The sequence below is a fragment of the Falco naumanni genome, chromosome 12, assembly GCF_017639655.2.
Source record: "Falco naumanni isolate bFalNau1 chromosome 12, bFalNau1.pat, whole genome shotgun sequence".
In the NCBI taxonomy this organism is placed as follows: Eukaryota; Metazoa; Chordata; class Aves; order Falconiformes; family Falconidae; genus Falco; species Falco naumanni.
In genome coordinates, this window is record NC_054065.1 from 14,308,951 (window position 1) to 14,328,462 (window position 19,512).

Here is a 19,512-nt window from a genome sequence, read left to right on the forward strand (position 1 = left end):
AGAAATAGCTCAATCAATACTGATTTCTAGAAAAGTCCCTGGTGCGAGCACACTGAAAGTATGATTGTCAGCACTGTAGTATCTTATGAGCAACGTATTTTGAAAGATACAAGTAATCTCTTTTCTGCTTTGTCACTTTGGGTGAGAAATCTTGTAAGAGAGATGAGGGAAAACTGAAATCCAATGACAAATACCATTATTTCTGAATGCTTCATGTCTTATGCTGTCTCAGAATCAGTCTGGGGAATCCTTGGTAGAGCACCACATGTGTAGATAGCGTCTTTTCATATAGAACTGTGGTTCTACAGAAGACCTCAGTTTAGCTTCAACAAATTGGGTGTGTCGTCTATTTGAGCAACTTGTTGCTAGATCTGCTAATTGTCAGAAGTTTAATCTTTGAGGTGCTGAGTACTGTGGCTTAGTATCTTACTAAATATTTTTATATTTTTTCTATATTCTCTATTTTTTTGCTAGTTACATAAGACATGGACAAAAGATAAAGACTACTTCAATTTTCTCTATAGGATTAAAATATATGGTGCCTTTTTAACTTGCTTAGATAAGCTGTAGCTGATATCAATAAGGTTCTTACTTGGAGTTCTACATACCCCTCTGAAAATTACAGTTCCAATTTCTAATGCCTAAATTAGGCATTCATTTATTACTACAAGCACTAAAAAAAAAAAAAAAAAAAAAAAAAAAAAATGTTTCTTGTGATTGGAAGTATGCAGGGTACCTGAAAAAGCTATTAAGTTTTTTATTTGTAGCAGAAATTCTTCAGTTCTTCTTATTCTGCATGTTCCCATTCTTTGGCCATCTTTCTTTCCATGTTACAATCCTAGAGTGCAAAGAATGTTAAAAGAGCAAAGGCTATTATATCATTCCTTTTTATAGCTTCCCTTTCAGAACTTTTTTTACAGTGACGTGAAGTAACAACCATATTGAAAATTGTTGCTGTCAGAGGAGTGGGAGGTAGGCGTAGAATGTTAGTGTGTATGTATCTATCCCTTACAGTATTTTAAGAAGTGTCATATGTCTGGGAAAAGGAAACATTCTAAGACATCTCTCATCTCCCACTCAATGTCTCTCAGTGAATATACCTTTGGACTTTATTATTGAGAGTGGCAAAATAACCTTTTTTTTTTTTGAGGAGTAATAAAAAGCCTGTAGAATGGCAATAGCCTGATCATGAGGCAGCTGTGTCAGAAGAACAAGAAATGTTCTAGGAGACACTGCTCATCTGTGTGAAATGTGGCAACAGATAAGTGGAGAGTCATCACAGCAAAACATCACACATCAAATGTGTAACTGGAAATGTGCTCTCTCTGACTCTAGCTCTCAGGGAGAGAGGGATATAAGGGGAGTGCTTCCAGGCAAGTTGTAAGATTTTAAGATTCAGTGATGAAGAAGAGAGGAGAGGCTAGAGAGCCTTCAGCATGCAATGGGAAGCTCAGGATCAGCCAAAGATCTGTGCTCAAATCTATAAGCAAGACAGCATGAATGCATGGGAAAGACTACACGTATAATTGTAGAGGGAGAAAACTTACCTCTTTCTGGGAAACAGCGTAAGGCTGAACAGTCTCTGGATGGTTGCTTCAGCACACATAAAAGCTATAATGGGACTGGCCCTAAGCCAGGTGGGTGCAGAGGCTTATATGTGTTTTTCTGCACTCTGTCACCAGGGACGAGAGGGTAAACTTAATATGCAGGAGCTGGAGGTCATAATCTTACTGTGACCTTTGGGTTCGCTTTTGTCTCCATTTCTTCCCTCTTCTTTCCAGAAATAACTCCTTAATGGAAGGCAGTTATGAATCCTAATATTTGTGTCATTTCCTCATGCAATCATATAAATGCAGTATCAGTCTGCTGTTCTGATTGTCCTGTGACTTCATAACACAACAGATCCTTGACAGATCCCCTTTTTCCCTTGTCTCTACCTTTTTTCCTTTCTCTTCCCTTTTTTTTTTTTTTTTTCCTCCCAGGACATCTATGTAATGAGCATAAGGATATATTCAGCTATACACTTCTAGGTACTGTTTACAGCTATACACTTCTAGGTACTGTTTACAGCTATAACAAACTAAAACTAAGAAGTATGGATTTCTTTTTTGAAGAATCAAGCTTATTTATAATAATTTTGCACCTTGTGAGATTATTTATATTTATATATTATATCCATGAAAAGTGAATAGTAGGCACAATCATGATAGCATAACTATTTATACCCACTTTCTCTCCTTTACACAAATTAAATGAGTACACAAGGTACAAGGCATTTTGGATGTAGGGCTGGACTGTACTATCTAACTAGGAAAAGAAAGCGTTTAATTTTCTGAATTTTATCTTTTATTTAATAGGTCTCTCTAAGCTGATGGAGGCCAGTGAATCCGTTGCTAAACTCTCTCAGGAGCTGGCCATTAAGGAGAAAGAACTGGCTTTGGCATCTATTAAGGCAGATAAAGTAAGTACTTAAGTGTTAAAGAGCAAAAAACAGCTGATAGCACCCAGGATATATATAGTAAAGTGCTATTGCAGAATCCTCTCATAATTTGTACAAGCCAAAAAATGTGTACCACAGTCTAAAATGCACTCCTATCTCTGTGGCATGTTGTTTCAGCATTTGCTTCTGAAAGTAAGGTACTTTAAGACTGCAAGAGGTTAAGTGCCTTCCTTGTTTTCCTCCCATTTCTTACCCACTTCTATGAGCATCAGGTTTCATTTTTTATTTCATGGGAGGTTTTTGTGCTTCGTTGACATTTGTTAAATTTGGGGTTATATGTGCACTTATTTGCAGATAAGAAGTTAACAGATGATAACGGGACTTTACTGTTTAAAAATTGCTTAGAAAAAAGTTCATCACAGTTCAGTTTCATATTTTGTCTTTTACATTAACAAGGTGTCCATGTGTTCATGAGGTTGTTGGTCTGGTAGAAATCTAGTTTCCAAAATGACTCTCCGGAAAGTTATGTTAGGGAATGTATTAATATAGGCATTCTGTTTTCTGAAAGGTACCATAATGCTGTGATGTTGCTTATTTAGTACGCACCCGAGAGCAAACTTTTGGCCAGTGATGGCTAAAGGGTCTGCCTTTAATCCCATAAGAGATAAAGTTATGACAGAAAGGGATGAAATCACACTTCTCACATTTCAGGATTATGACAGATATGTTGTTGGAGCTCACTTTGTTTAATATTTATATTTGATACACATTTTGAAATAGCTTTCCGGCATTCATGCACATAGCCTCCTAGTTGTCAACTTTTTCAAGAGAGCACTACTTATGAGTCATCAGAAGTAGTAGGACAAATAATAAAATAACATACATGTATTGAACTGCATATATTATTGTTCATATTGTGTATATTTCTTCCTTGTCCTTAGTACTGAGTCCTATAGAAATCAAAATTGAATTAAAAAAAATATTAAAAAAAAATTGAGGTTTTTTTGGGATTTTATCTGTCATTTTTTTCCACTGGTATTTGACAGTATTATTTATGTTCTTGTAAATGCATAAAGTGTCAGCCTTGACCTTATAGCTGATACTGGTCAAAAAACATTCTGACACCAACTGTATGTCACACATGTACAAGAAAATTAAAAACATATTTACTGAAGAACTAGTCACAAATGGATAACTTCATTCTGTGAATTCATATGGGGCTGTTCTTTGAATAGGCTTATTAAAAGTGAGCTTTTTAGACCAAAGGAATAAAAGGCTGACTATTGGTGCAGATGGTTTGCCATCTTCCATTAGTTTTATTGGCTATACTATTGTTATCTGCAGATTTATAGTGAAAAAAGCAAATACTTATTTTATTGAAAAAGTATAGGTTCAAATAGGATAAAAATCCATCATAGGCTAAAAACCTGGCTGTAAAAGCCACTCAAAGGTCTTCTATCCATTATAAAAATAATTCATTTTTTAGTATCCAACTTCTGCTGGGAGAATCATAAACTATTTCTCTGTAGAGATTCTGTAAATTGTATTAATTTTTATTCTATACTTATATAATGCCATATATACTGTTAGGGTTAGCTTTATATTTTTCTATATAATAGCCTTTACGTACTGGTTTTCTTTTGTGTCTGATAACGTAATCACTTGTTCCATCATTTTGATTTATATATTTTATGTGTTTATAATCATTTCAGGTACTTGCAGAAGTCACAAAAAGTGCTGAAGCTGCAGCTACAGTAAGAAATGAAGTCCAAGGTGTGAAAGATAAAGCACAAAAAATTGTAGATGAAATCGATTCAGAAAAAATGAAAGCAGAGAGTAAACTGGAGGCAGCTAAACCAGCATTAGAAATAGCAGAAGCTGCACTGAATGTGAGTAAAATTCCCAACATTTTATTTAGTTTAATACTACTTGAGCCACCTGTGAAAGAAAGGCTAGAGCCACCAACATGCGGCTGTCACTTGGGTTTGACTGCTGTCACCAGCTCTTCACAGTTATTGGTCATGTCTCTGATGAATATTTCTGGACTTCACATTTTTTCCTTAAACAGATACAGAGTATTTGAAAGTATTTGTTCTGCTTCCACCCTAATACTTGATCATTATGAAGAATTTCCAAAAGTTACAGATACATTTAGAATATGTTATTCTGAATACAGGAGAGTACTTCTGTCTTAAGAAAAAAATGGTTTTTCTTCATACTTAACCACTAGTCTTTCTTTTAAGACCAATGAAAGGCTGCCTCTTCCTTCACCAAAAAACCCTTACTTTGCAGGGAAACAGGAAACAAAGGGGATTTGTGGTGATCAGTATTAGGTTAAGAAATTTGGAGGTATTGCTGTACTACAAGATTTCATTATTCTGCTCTGGACAATTAAAAAGTAAAGAATTATATATTACATTTTTAAAGCCTTCTGTTCCAGTTACCAGAATTTGTGACAAAAAATATTGAGTGGGAAAAGCCAGAAAAGGAGCATTTTTTGCTCTTACACCGACATTTAGATAATGAGATAAATAAAACTTCAAAAAATGGTCACAAAATTCACTTGCAAAATGTGTGGACTCATTCTGTGTTTCTATAATGTGTCTGTAATTATTTCTTCTAGACAGGTAGAAGCATGCATGCATTTTGTAGACACAAATTAATATGTTAGTTTTGAAGTTTGCAATCATTTATTTGTGTTGGTTATTGAACTAAGCAAAGTGTCAGTGATGCTGCTAAACATGAAGTAAAAAACCTGTATCTCATATCTATAACAACTTAAACCCCATCAAAACCAATAAAATCCACCTCAGAACAAATGACGCTTAACCCTTAAAAATCAAAAATACTACTACTTTACCAAGGAAACTGCTTTTAACTAAGTCCTATGCAATTTTACAACATACTTTTCTTCAGTCACTTAAACTGACAAGTTAATGCTGCTGCTCCATGTATTTAAATTTTATTTTGAGTGATGTCTTTAGCACTGGGAAAATATTCTTGTATAATATATATTAATTAAAATTAATACAGTTTCATGAATCTATGAAATTTATTAAAGTAAGTCCAGTTACTAAGTTTTTTGTATGTGTGTAGTACAAATTTGCCTCAGAGAAGAGTATGACAAACAAACATTAAAATCAAGATTTTGAATGGGAAAATAGACTAATGGTATTGATGCAGGATTCTGTTACATTTCTTGCCAAATAGACCATCAAACCAGTGGATATCGCTACTGTTAGAAAACTTGCAAAACCTCCTCACCTGATTATGAGGGTCATGGACTGTTGTCTGCTACTATTCCAAAAGCATGTGGACCCAGTTACCATGGATCCAGAAAAGCCTTGCAGCAAGCCATCATGGGGAGAATCATTGAAAGTAAGTAGAGTTTTCAAACATTGTTTCTTAAACATCAGAAATAACTTGCATATCAAAGAATTTATAATGCCATTTGCTTAAAACAGGACAGAATTTTCTAAAAAGGCAAATACATGGTTTTAAGATAAGCATAGTATATAAACAGAGTTTATTTGGTAGCAAGTAGTAGGTGATTTGCTTAGAGACTTTTGCCATAGGAGCTTTAGATTTTCCTTGTCCTGTTCCTGGCGTATGACTTGATGGTAAAGAAATAAATCATATTAAACATGTTAACCATACATGAGATAAGGGCATCCTGGAAATAAAACCTCTTTTTCCTTGGTAACTTGTATGTTACACTTAAACAGTCTTTTCTGATTCTTTAAGGCTCCTTGATTGTCTGAGAGATTATTTGACTGACTAAGAGATAGTCACTTTTCCTATTCTGCATTTCAATATTCTGTGGTCAGACAGTCATCTCTTCCTTCTGGACTTTGATCTTCTCTTAGGATACCCTTTGTTTCCTTGCCTTCTCCTGCCATTCTTTAAATCCTGGTCTACCTCTATTAGTGTAATAATTTGCCAATATTATTGCCTCATTTTTTTCATCATGCAAATGAAGAAAAAATATGTATTTGGGGTATGAATAGAGCTCTTGCTTTTTCTTTAGCCTTTTCCTGGAACTAAGAAATCATCAAAACTTTAAATTTTCCACTAATATAATGAAATGGGATAGGCAGTTATTCCATGAGTTGCCTTTAACTTGTAAAACATTTGTTAGAAAAAAGTTAAAACCAATGATTTCCCTTTCTGGAAGAATTTAGATCACATTTCAGAAATGCATAAGCAGGGGTTTTTTTTGTATTCTTTAGATATGTATCTCTGAGGCTTTATCTTGGTTCAAGTTTTTTATGAAATGCTGCTTCTTAAATGCTTTTTAAATGGCAACACAGGAATATGGAAAATACATCATTAACTTTCAAGCCTTGTTACTGGAGTGTAACTGCTTAAAACTGAAATAATTGAAGGCATGTGGGAGGTGTTACAACTGAATAGCACACTTATAATATTAACTATATGAACGACTTCTTTTTACAGAAGAATTTTAGGAACTTTTTTTCAACATCTCACCTACGAACAAGCTTTTGAATGTAAAATGTGTAAATAGCTTATAAATATCCTGTGTTGGTTTTTGCAGCTTATGAGTGGCCCATTCTTGCAAAGTCTACAGCAGTTTCCTAAGGATACAATCAATGAAGAGACAGTAGAATTACTTCAGCCTTACTTTAATATGGAAGACTATACACTGGAGCATGGTAAAAAGGTGTGTGGTAATGTGGCAGGACTCCTCTCTTGGACACAAGCCATGGTAGCATTTTATGGTATTCACAGAGAAGTCTTACCTCTTAAGGTAATACATAATTTCTTGCCTTGTGTTTCCTTTCCATGCAATTTAATTTAATTTCCTTTAATATTAGTAGGATGTAAAAAATATTTTTAGATAATTTTATTTAGATATGATTGCCTGTGACTTAAGGATGCCAAAAGCAGAAAAACCACATCTCCTACTCTTAATTCTAGACGTAACACAGAACAAAAAGTTAGCCTAGATCAAATTTATGTGCTCTCATTTACTGTGTACAGCGAATGGTGTTTTCAGTCTTTGTTTTTATTATGTTATAATTATTTTATATTGTTTTCAAAAATTTGCACCAGGGTCTTCATTTCTCTTCTAGAGTCCTGCAAACACAGCTTTGCAGCTATTTCATCTGCTTTGTTTTCAGACAATAACTTAGAGGGAGTGCAGGACTGAGATCTTGTGTAAATATTGGCATTCTAGAGAGATTCAGAGCTCGCATTGGTAAAGGATTCATGTTGTGATAGCAGCAACCAAACTGAGGAAAACATTTTTAAGAGTAATTTTTACTTTAGTGTGGGTGTTCTTTTTGATGTTTGTGAACAGTTGAATAAAGAATTTTATCAGAGGTAAAGACCTTATAAAAACTCTAAGGCAGTAATTGTTACTTTTTGGATTCTAAAAAAAGTATTTAATCCCTACATGTAGCACAGCTTAAAAAAAAAAAAAAGTAGTAAAAGAGGAAAAGATCTGAATAGTGCCTCCAAATCTTTCCCACATTTTTTGTTCACTGGTAGAAGTGTTATTTACAAAAGCAACTGTAATGCAGGTGGATGATTCAAAAAAATTATTTAATGAATTTCCCATGTTTAGCATAAATATCAGTTTAGGAGCAATGATTCACTGGTTTAGGACCCTGATTTTCTAGTGAGCAACAGCTATATTGTTAGTGATACAGAACCAATTTCCTGTTGTTGTGATTGTTGATTGCTACAGAATATACAAATAAAAAAGGAATAATAAAGAATACAATCAAGCAAGAAGATTGAGTGATTGTTCCTCTAAGCTAATTAATATGTACAGATCAGAAACCTTACTTCCCTAATCAGCTTCTTCAAATGTAAATTTTTTTAAAAGAAATAAAGTTGCCAATATATAATAGGAATCTTAAGTACCACATTGTTACTTAACAAAGAAACCCATAACTGAACTATATATAACATAGTTTTCAGTTTAAATATTTTTAATATAAATATTAATATAAAAGATTTTTTAATATTATTGTCTCATGATTAAAAGCTAAGCAGGCTTAAAACAATTCATCAAAGTATATTCAAATCTTGTATGATTATTGTTTTAATATTTCTTCTCTTTGCAGGCTAACTTGGCAAAACAGGAAGGCTACTTGAAAACAGCTAATGCAGAATTAGCAAAGGCTCAGGAGGCACTCGATGAAAAGCAAGCTGAGCTGGATAAAGTGCGAGCAAATTTTGATGCAGCAATGAAGGAGAAAATGGTGAGATAAAAGTATTTTAGTATTATGAAAAATGTTTGCATATAATGCTGTTATGTAATCAGGAATTGATACAAACACACATTTAGGGCCTTCTACCTTGAATGACACGGATAAGGTGCAGATATAAAAATAACAGATTTAAATCTGTGTTCTCCCGTATTTCCTTCTTTCTGTAAATAAAAACGTAGTAGACGATAGATTATACATGCACTTAGAGTTCTCAAGAATGAGTTATAAATAAATAATTATAAGAGAATGAAAAAAATATATAAAATAACTCTAGATTTTTGCCTTTAATATGAAATTATGTAGAACATTTTTATTCCATTTTAGGACTTACAGAATGATGCAGAAACATGCAAAAGAAAGATGCAAGCAGCCTCTGCACTTATATATGGACTGAGTGGAGAGAAAGTTAGGTGGACTCAGCAAAGTAAAGAATTTAAATCTCAGATTAACAGGTATCAAATTCATCAGAGGAAAAAAATGTGTAAAAACTGAAGAGCTAGTAAGCAATTTAGTAGATTTAATAGCTGTACATAATTTTCCTCCTGGAAATCTTGATATAGTTACACAATTAAGTGAAATATCCTGAATTTTTTATTTTTCATAAGTGAATACCTGAGTGTTGAGTGCTTGTATTTCAGTTCAGAACAGTACCTCTGATTTTGGAACTTATTTCCAAAGGGATTATTTTTAGTACACTAATATGCCTGTATTACAGTTGCCTCTCCTGTCCCCCTAACACTGCAGCTTGTTCCAACGTTACTGGGGAAGCGAAACCTTCAGATAAGCGGGAGGTAGAGATGATCTAAGGGTGGAACTGAGAAGGAAGAAGGAAAGATTCTTAGCCTAATACTGAATAGGAAAAGAAGCATCCATTTTGATTTTAATTATGGCATATTTGAATAAAAGGAGGAGGCTTGGAGACCAGACTCTTGTCCTGTAGTCCGTGTGTCAAAACACATTGGACTGTAGGCCTTATTCTGAGAAACCTGGGAGTCCCCAGTGTGTTGCCGTCTAAATGACAAAATGTTGAGCAGCCTAGGAGCAGAGGTCCTAGCTGTCTAGAAAACAGGTAATGTGTCAAAATGGTTGCTAAAGGTAAAAACCCTGAAAGTTTGGACTTAGCTTCTGTGGAATACATCTGTTCCCATAAATTTCCTATGAGGAAACTGGGCATTTCTGGTAAAGTCTGCCCATTCCAAGAAAATTAAGTTGGTTTTTCTGATAAATATTGTATTGCAGGCATATTTTTAAGAAATAAACCAATTTCCTGCTTCATTATTGAAAGAAGGAATAGTTTTCGTCAGGGCCTTATTAACTTGTAGGGATGAAGATAATATTTTCATACAGTACTACTCAAGTTTTGCCACAAAAATATTTTGAAAACACAAAGAAACTATTTGTTGTTCTCAAAGAGCAACAGGTCTCTCCTTAAATTTTCTTCAGAACAGAAATGTTATGTTTCAAAAACTGGTTGTCTACATCAATAGAAATTGAAGTTGTACATCACCTTTTAATTATTATTTTGTTCCTTTTCTAGACTTGTGGGAGACGTTCTGCTCTGCACAGGTTTTCTTTCATACTGTGGACCTTTTAATCAAAACTTCAGGAAGCTTTTGCTTAAAGATTTATGGGAAGCACAGATGAGAGCCCACAAAATCCCCTTTTCTGAAAATTTGAACCTGATTTCTATGTTGGTGGATCCACCAACAGTAAGTTTTTGGTGCTTGCTAGGTTTCATTTTAATTTTAATTAATATATTCTGTGACTGTTAGCCAATTTACTGTTATGCTTGCTTAGAACAGAACTATAATCCCCAATATTGCTGTGCAGTGTAGTTCAGTAGTTTACAAATGTTCTTGGCAATTACCACTAAAAATTTGAGTACTGAGTCATTTTAGACAGATAAACAGGTGACATACTGGCAATTATATAATAGTACAATAAGAAAGTGCACTTTCAAGTACCTTATTTTGAAAACCCATCACCACAGCTATAGATCACATCTACTAAAGCTGTGAGTTTGGTTGTTAGCTTTTTCTGTCAGTATTATCTGGGTCTAGTTTCAAAATTTTTATATTAAAGAGGACATTTAAAATAGAATTAATAAAGTCTTTTCACTGTGAATATATGAAAAATCAAACAGGAGACAATGCCAGAATCTTCAAGCTTCCTGAAGTCAATATTAAGCCCCCAAAATGCTCTCAGCCTGGGTTTCTCATACTTGATCCCAACATTTAATATGGATGTCAAGCTGCTTTTCGACTTTCTTACATTTTTAAAATCTCTTTTTTGTTTTACTATATAAATGTTAAAAACATCCATAAAAATAAAAACAAATGGAAAAAATTTTCCATCTACATTAATCATTTTTCAGCAAGTTCAAGTATGCATCCCATTTAGCTTGATGTCCCCATTATTTCTTAGGAAAATCATAACTGAAGGATAGTTCCAGTGAGGTTTTATTCCAAACTACTTTTTTTTTTTAATTATTATTTATTCTATTCTTCAGATTAGTGAGTGGCATCTTCAAGGACTGCCTGGAGATTATCTCTCAATTCAGAACGGTATCATTGTCACTAAGGCAACTAGATATCCACTTTTGGTAGACCCACAAACTCAAGGGAAATCATGGATTAAAAAGAAAGAACAGGATAATGAATTACAGGTGAAGAGTGTTAAAGGAATAATATGCTGTATTATATTCCTTCAAACATTGCTTTAGGGTGTGTTTGCATTTGAGTCAGTGTAACTCTCATACATACATATCTGAGATAACTTCAGCTTGTATGGAGACTGGTGATGGTGTAGATGCATCAGCAGGGAACTTGACAAGAGCTGTAAATCCCATTCAGGAACTTGGAAAAGATTATATATAAGTATACACTGGTATGAAATCTAGCAAGAACTATGAAAGAGAAAGAAGTAGCCTTCTGTTCAAAATTGGTGTGTTCCCTATACAGAGTGCAAAGTAGTGAAAAGTGTAGTAAAAGAGCATAATACGAAATTATTAAGTGGGAGTAAATCTGGGAACTATTATTAACATTACAGACAAAGGCAGAATAACTTACAGCTTTGAAAACATAGGCAAAGTACTTAAAGTGGTGCAGTCCAGAATTTAGAACCTGAGATGAAACTCATACATGAAGTTATGGCTACAAAAGTAAATTGAGGAGAGCCAGTTTAAACCAAACCCAAGACAAATTTGTCTATCCTATATAATACTGCAATTTGAATAGCTCTTAAGCCAATAGGGTTAAATGTCTGCTCATGAAGTATGATACAAAGATGTTCATGTGTCACCTGTACACAAATGAATTTTTCACAAATTGAAGTAGCATGGGAAAAGGAACCTGCATTTAAAATCCTTAACCTGAATGTTTCAAAATCTCATATGTCCTCCTGAATCTCAATGTTTGGGGGTTTAGGATCTCTAGATTTTGAAGATTTTAAGTGTTGGAGTAAAGTGAACATGAAGTTCATGCTTATTGTTTTATCGTTAACAAAGCAAACTACCAGAACCACAGAAAAGTTGAGGTTGGAAGGGACCTCTGAAGGTCATCTAGTTCATCCTCCCTGCTGACAGCAGGATCTACCAAAGGAGGTTGCTTTGTGTCCAGTTGGGTTTTGAATACTTTGAGGATGGAGACTTCACCACATCTCTGGGCAACCTGGTTTCGTGTTCAGTCACCCTCACAATAAAGATTTAGTTGGGGTTTTTTTTATGTTTAAGTGGAATTACCTATATTTCAATTTGTGCCCGTTGCACCTTCTCCTGTTACTCTGTGCCACTAAGAGGAGACTGTCTGCCTGTTTTCATTCTCACGCACCAGCTATTTATATACGTCGGTAAATACCCTTGTGAGCTTTCTTGAGGCTAAATAATCTCAGCTTTCTTAGCATTCCTTATATGTCAAGTGCTCTGATACCTTAATAATCTTGGTGATCCTTTGCTGGACTCTCTTCAGTGTCTTTTATACCAGGTAGCCCAGAACTAGACAGAGGATTCCAGATATGTGTCTCCAGTACTGAGCAGAGGGGAAAGATCACCTTCCTCAACCTGTCAGTAATTTTTTTCCTAATGCAGTCCAGAGTGCTGTTGGCCTTTGCTGCAAAGGCAGATTGCTTGCTTGTGCATGACCTGTTGTCCACCAGGACACTGATGTCTTTTTCTGCAAAGCTGTTTTCCACTAGAATGCCCCTATTATATATCTGCAGAGAAAATCTTGAAAATAATATGAGAACTTTCTGAAAGAAAATCTAGGACGAAATACAAAATCAGTGGTTTATTTTGTATCCAGGTTTTTTAATGATTTCATATATTGAATCCCATTAATGATATTTCCAGCATCTGAGTTCATAATATTGTAACAGCAATTCATTTCTTAGAATGAATTCAGGTTTCCAGAAAGGATTTCTCAACACTTCAAAGCTAAAACTAAAAAAATCTAGTCCTCAGGACATAGAATAAAAAAATGTTAGGTGTCTCTGATTTCAAAAATATATGTAACATCTTCAATTCCCAATAAGCTGTACCAGTTTAATTTGTTACATTATTACTCTCATAATGAAGTTTTGTGTATTCTATTACAGCCAATCTTTAAATTCACCTTTTGATGGTACCTTTCACTGTACACACAAGAAGTATTTCTGCATAAATTGCTGCATGGTCAACATTTATTACTTTGTTTAAAATTCAACTAAAACAATGGAAGACGTTTTCATAGTTAGGTCTGTGGTTTTCATATAATGCTTTGAAGAAATGTTTTTGTCCTTACATAAATCTATAATTTACTTTTTTAGGTAACGACTTTGAATGACAAGTATTTCCGCACACACTTAGAAGATAGTCTTTCACTGGGGCGATCACTCATGATTGAAGATATAGGTGAAGAGCTGGATCCAGTCCTTGATAATATATTAGAAAAGAATTTCATGAAATCTGGAACTTCTTTTAAGGTTAGTAATAAAACAAAAGATGTGGAATAAATAATTAACTTTATGATGAATGAGATTTTGCCCTTTTATTCCAAACCTCTCCTGAATCAGGTAAACTTTGTATTCAGTAGGGTAGTGTGGAGAATCAAACTGAACTAATAAAATATTGGAGGCAGAGCCTCTGATAAGTAGTAGTTCATGAGTCTAAAATTGCACTTTAACTACTGAAGATTCCAAACTTGAACCAGTTTACAATACTTTCTATGGATTTTTCAAACAATTTCATTTTATACCCTTTAACAGAATTCATAGAATTGGAAAGATCTCTCTCTTCCTACTGTGGATCACTGATTGTAGAAACTGCAAAATCTTTAATTTGGAGTAAAGCTGTTTACTGACAAAGAAAGCCAAAAAGCGTGAAGTTTTATTAATAATATTAAGTATATTCCTAACCTTGAAAAATCATGAATCTTTCTGACCTTCATTAAATAAAGAAATCACTCCCAAATTTTAAAAACAATCCCCCTTCAAACATCCTGAAATAAAATGACTGCACATGCACATGTCTATTTCCATATGTATTTTTCTCACAGAATCTTAATTAACTGGCTGGATTATGAGAAAGATGGTAGACCAGATTGTTGATGATAATGAAAATAAAGTGTTTACTATTTTTGTGGAGTAGTTTTACTTTGAATGTCACAGCAAACAATATGCCTAAGGAAGTGGTTTGGTCCTACTCCTTCTTGAGCTAGGTATTTGAAGTAGCCTTGGAGGCTCATACACAGTGATCAGATTTCCTTGAGCACATGCAGTTTTCAAGTTAGACTGCTGATTTGGAATATCTTAGCTTCTGTAAAAAATTCTGTGGAAAACTCTGAATAAATGTATAGTTCTTTTAGAAAGATTCTTTAAGATCTGCTTAGTCTTAAATAATACAGAATTAATTCCAATAATATATGTTCCATTGTTGGATCAAGTAATTTCTTTTTTCCCCTGAGCACAATTAATGATTTCTCCAAAGGTCATTAGTTTCTACCTTTCTACCCCTTTCATCTGGGGTGTTATTAGAAGCACAAAACCTAAACCAAATGTTTCTGAACCATTAATTAGAACTCACAGTAGAACTAATCTCTATATTTACCTGGAGTGAGAATGCTAGTTCTGTAATGTACCCTAACTTCTACCTTTGGTCATCGTTTTTTATTTTCATGACAAACTTGAATTGTGAAATAAACTTCTTCTCTTTGGCATTTCAAATAATGTATTTTTTTTTCCTGGTCAATATGATTGAGTCGAATGAAGCTCATTTTCCCCTGCTTAATTCTATTCTAACTTGCTCCACAGGTGAAAGTTGGTGATAAGGAAGTAGATGTTATGAGTTCATTTAGACTGTACATTACTACAAAGCTACCCAATCCTGCTTTCACACCTGAAATTAATGCAAAAACATCAATTATTGATTTTACTGTTACAATGAAAGGACTTGAGAATCAGTTACTGAGAAGAGTAATCCTTACTGAAAAACAGGTAACCTAAGAGTACACACAAACCACTGATGTTTATTTTTTTATTATTTAACTGGTTTTAGTACGTAGGGAAAAAGAAATGTTTAAATGGAAGAAAGACATCAGCCATTTTCTAAGAAATTATTCAGATTCAGTATAGAAATTTCCAAATAACAAAAATGCACCTAGAGGATATTCTACATATGACTGTCAGTGTGACACAACTAAACACAAGCATTTGGCATTGATATTTCATAAGAAAAAACACTGCTTAAAAATAGAAAGGGTGTTATAAAAACATATTTTAGATACCCAAAAAAGTAAAATGCACATTTCATGATGGCATCCAACTCTTCACCTATATCTTCAATCACATTTCATGATTTTAAAAAATCAGCAGCTGAATTTTAAGTATGACTTGTAGTTACGGTCCATAAAGTGTTATGCCATTTTCTTGGTTTTTTAACAATAGGAACTAGAGGCAGAACGAATTAAACTCACGGAAGATGTAACTTTTAATAAGAGGAAGATGAAAGAACTGGAAGACAATCTTCTGTACAAATTAAGTGCAACCAGAGGTTCTGTATCAAAGGATTAAGCAAATAGGCAGATTAAGCTGATTCACATTAAAAGCTTTCCATACAGAAATTGATTTATCCATCCAGGGTACAATAAGAGAACATCCAGTGGTAGAAATTTGAAGTACGGTGATTTACTGGAGTATGAGGAATTTGGTACTACAGTATGCCACTATATACAACCCTAGACACTAAGTATTTTTAACACCTGAACAAGTTTTGTGAATCAAATCAATTTCTTGAGAGCTTTCTGCCCCTCAGATAAGGTATCTGATCATAGGCAAATCCTTGACCCATTGAAAATGCAAAGTAAAACGGGCTAGCTTAAATGATGTTGAAAGCCTTCTGCAGTATATTAGGAGACTGCACATGATCAATTACCATCTCTTTGGTGGAAAAAGAAGGTAGTAACTTCCAGAAGATTGATCAGTAAATACTTGAGATGCATGAATACTGTTGTGTGACCATTGCCTTTAGGACCCCAAGTCTTTTTGACTTGGAATGTACAAATCATCAGACTTTAAATAATTGAAGTACTGTGCATTAATATATATGTGATGTTAATGAAAAAGTTGACTGCTCTAGTACATGCCACAAAGGTGTTGGTATAGATACATTCATATTGACATAGGTTGAATGCATTTGTTTAGCATGTTGAATTTAAAAATAACTTCTACTATTACATATCCTGTTCAGTCTTCATTTTAAAAGCTTTCTGCAATTTAGTAAATAATTTCCATTTGTTGTAAATAATGCCTGTAATTTGGCCTTTCAATTTTTACATATATGAAGTGAAAAGTTTCTTACAAAAATGTCCTAAAAAATCCGATATTTGACTTTTTAGGTTCACTAGTAGATGATGAATCCCTGGTTGGTGTTCTGCAAACAACTAAGCAAACAGCTACCGAGGTAGCTGAAAAGTTGTCTGTGGCAGCAGAAACTGAATTGAAGATTAACACAGCTCAGGAGGAATATCGACCCGTTGCTACACGTGGAAGCATTCTTTATTTTCTTATTACATCAATGAGCATGGTCAATAATATGTATCAAAATTCACTGGCTCAGTTCTTGAAGTTATTTGATCAATCCATGGCCAAGTAGGAATACAGAGATTTTTCTACTATTCAGATATTTGTCTTTACAATGTGTTGCTGTTAACATGCTTTTTTTTCTGCTTTGTTTTCATGGTTCAGGTCTAAGAAGTCTCCTTTACCTCAGGAAAGAATCTCAAATATTATTGAGTATCTTACCTTTGAAATTTACTCATATTCTGTTAGAGGCTTGCATGAAAACCACAAATTACTCTTTACTCTCCTCCTGGCATTAAAAATTGATCTTGAGAGAGGACATGTAAACACCAGTGAGTTCCATGCACTCATTAGGGGTAAGTTTAAGAAATTGTGTTATATGTAGAACTAATTTCAACTTTTAAAACTTCTATACAATTTCGAAGTTTGATTTTTTTGGCTGCATGGTTTCTACCAATACCTCTGTGGGAGCTGCTTCTGTCCTTATCCCTGCCATTGTTCAGCGAAATTAGATGCGGTTCTCCATCTCAGTTCCACCTCTGCCATTTACCCAGGCTGTGTTCTATCCTGAGATCAAGATGATAGTTCTGCTTCTCTCCATCAATTGGTTTAATAATTGTATATTTTTGTGTTATAATTGTGTACTTATTTTTATAAATTAGGTGACTGCTTGCTCCTTTGCTTCTCTTCTTTGATGGAGCTAAATAAAGCTGTCTTCTAAGTCACCAGAACAGGAGGCATTAAATCTTTTATCAGTTTCAGCTCGAGCTTTCTCTTGACTTTTGCCAACCAGCTAACACTTTCAGAGAACACAATGTGTTTCTGTGGTTCTGCTGGCCAGGTCTGTGCCACCTCTGTGCTCTGTAAATTTCTGTCTCTGCTGGAAAACGTTATCAGGATTGCTTATTGGGAGGTCCATATAGGACCTGTTCGAATTTCCAATGTTCAAATGAATCTTGCAAAGTTCTAATATCAAAGTAGTGAACCTAGATTTCAAGATCGTTATCTGCCTTTAATGAACAAAATGGATAGGAATCAAGATAAAATTCACTTTCTGTTTTGCTTTCCAGTTTGTTGCAATGGTTTTATCCTTTAAGAATGGTATCCAGCTACCAATTTACCACTGATGTCAGGCAGGGCATGCTTGGAAATACTTTCAAAATGAACTGTCTGCTTTAGTAAATCATTAGACAAGGAATGATATTTCTTGGCTTCTCAGCTCATAGATTCTTGTTTTGCCAGAGGAAAATATGCCTTGGGCATATGAAGCAGAAAGTGATCACTTACTCCTTTTTACCTGGTGAGAATCTGTGATAGAGTACTTTTAGCTTTTTTTGTCTAGAACATATGATTGCCGTTTCCTGCGTAGCTTTACTATAGTTGATTTGATAGTGAGAAATTCTTCTGGTGTATAAAATGACACCAAAGCAACAATAGATTTTCTATAATTTTTCACAGTATATTAAAAAAGATTGGCAAGTGGGCAGATGCCTAGCCAAGTTGTCCTGGACTATTGGGTATCTTCTGCAATGAATGAGTTGTTCAATTTTCCTTCTTGGATGAGCAGTTCTTGGTGCAAAATGAACGCTGTGTTATCAAACACCATTGGGCAGCTAAAGGATTTATTACAAAAATAAACCTTTCTTCCTCTTTTTTCTACTTCTTTTCTGGGAGAGCTTTCATGGTTTATCATCAGTTATATTATTAGGGGATGTCTCAGTGAAATAAGCATTATTTTTTGAAAGGAAAAAGTCTCTAGACTTATTCAGCTAGTCTTAGGAGATTATGAACTCTAAATCTTTCCTTCTGCTAAAGTACATAAATTGAATTTTGTTCTGTTTACTGTATTCCATTAAAGCCAAACATGAAGCCCTTCCTGAATATTTTAATGCTACAGCTTGGAGGTAACCTTAAGTCAGCAAAACAGAGAAAGCAGATCCCCAGATTATGGGAAAACGGCCTCACACTATGGTGGCATAGAATTTTTATTAAAACTGTAGAAAGAAGAAAAAAAACCTCTCAAAGCTATGAGAAAATCTAAGGAGTTCATTGATGATTTTGTAGGTATCTTGACACTTAGGTAAGCCATGTGCTTTACCAGTAGAAAGTGAGGGACTAGCACAAGTGAAGAATATGACCTTCTCCAGCAGCAAATATATTTTACTAAGAAGCTCTATAAATATTAGAAAGCATGTCACAAAGCATGTTGCACAACATCTTTGGCTTTGTTGACTGCAATAAAAGCCAGAAATGTTGTCAAGTATGCTATTTTGTGGACAAATAATGATCGCATTTTAAAATAAAGAAAAGTCTTCTTGCCTAAAGTGATTGTGATTGTCTCTCACGGAATTAAATAGTTTGCAAAAATATTTCGTTGTATTGTATTGTATTAAATGTGCAAAAGATGTGATTCTAAAACAGGGTATCACTTTGTAATAAAAGTTCTAATAGTGGATTACAGATCTGTAAACTTTTTCTTATCCTTTTTTTGATTTCCATTATTTCAGTTTGCAGAGACTAAGAGGAAGTTCTAGCTTCCATACATGCAACCCAGGCAGTTATTTCAAACTATATGTCCTAACACCAAAGACACTTCAAGAGTATGCTTGAAGGAAACCTTAACAGTGTCCATATGTGGAGGAAAGCAATGCACAAATTTTTCTAGATGCTGGAACTTATAATATATGCCTGTGAATGGCAAAATGAAAACTAACGAAAGACTTCAGGCATTTAACAAATATTTAACTCATTAACATAACAAATGACTAACCGTAAGAACTTAGC

The 19,512-nt window shown here is 34.2% G+C and overlaps 1 protein-coding gene across 1 annotated transcript in view; it reads left to right on the forward strand.

The window, feature by feature from the left end:
• Positions 1-19,512, forward strand: part of DNAH8 (dynein axonemal heavy chain 8) — a 137,324-nt gene that overhangs the window by 90,420 nt on the left and 27,392 nt on the right. Inside the window, exons 63-75 of the mRNA XM_040612234.1 lie at positions 2,358-2,461; positions 4,153-4,329; positions 5,651-5,818; positions 6,996-7,208; positions 8,533-8,670; positions 9,004-9,131; positions 10,217-10,388; positions 11,189-11,344; positions 13,480-13,635; positions 14,962-15,144; positions 15,595-15,700; positions 16,545-16,797; positions 16,894-17,084. Coding sequence (XP_040468168.1) covers positions 2,358-2,461; positions 4,153-4,329; positions 5,651-5,818; positions 6,996-7,208; positions 8,533-8,670; positions 9,004-9,131; positions 10,217-10,388; positions 11,189-11,344; positions 13,480-13,635; positions 14,962-15,144; positions 15,595-15,700; positions 16,545-16,797; positions 16,894-17,084 — 2,145 coding nt within the window. The remainder of the gene's footprint in view (positions 1-2,357; positions 2,462-4,152; positions 4,330-5,650; positions 5,819-6,995; positions 7,209-8,532; positions 8,671-9,003; positions 9,132-10,216; positions 10,389-11,188; positions 11,345-13,479; positions 13,636-14,961; positions 15,145-15,594; positions 15,701-16,544; positions 16,798-16,893; positions 17,085-19,512) is intronic.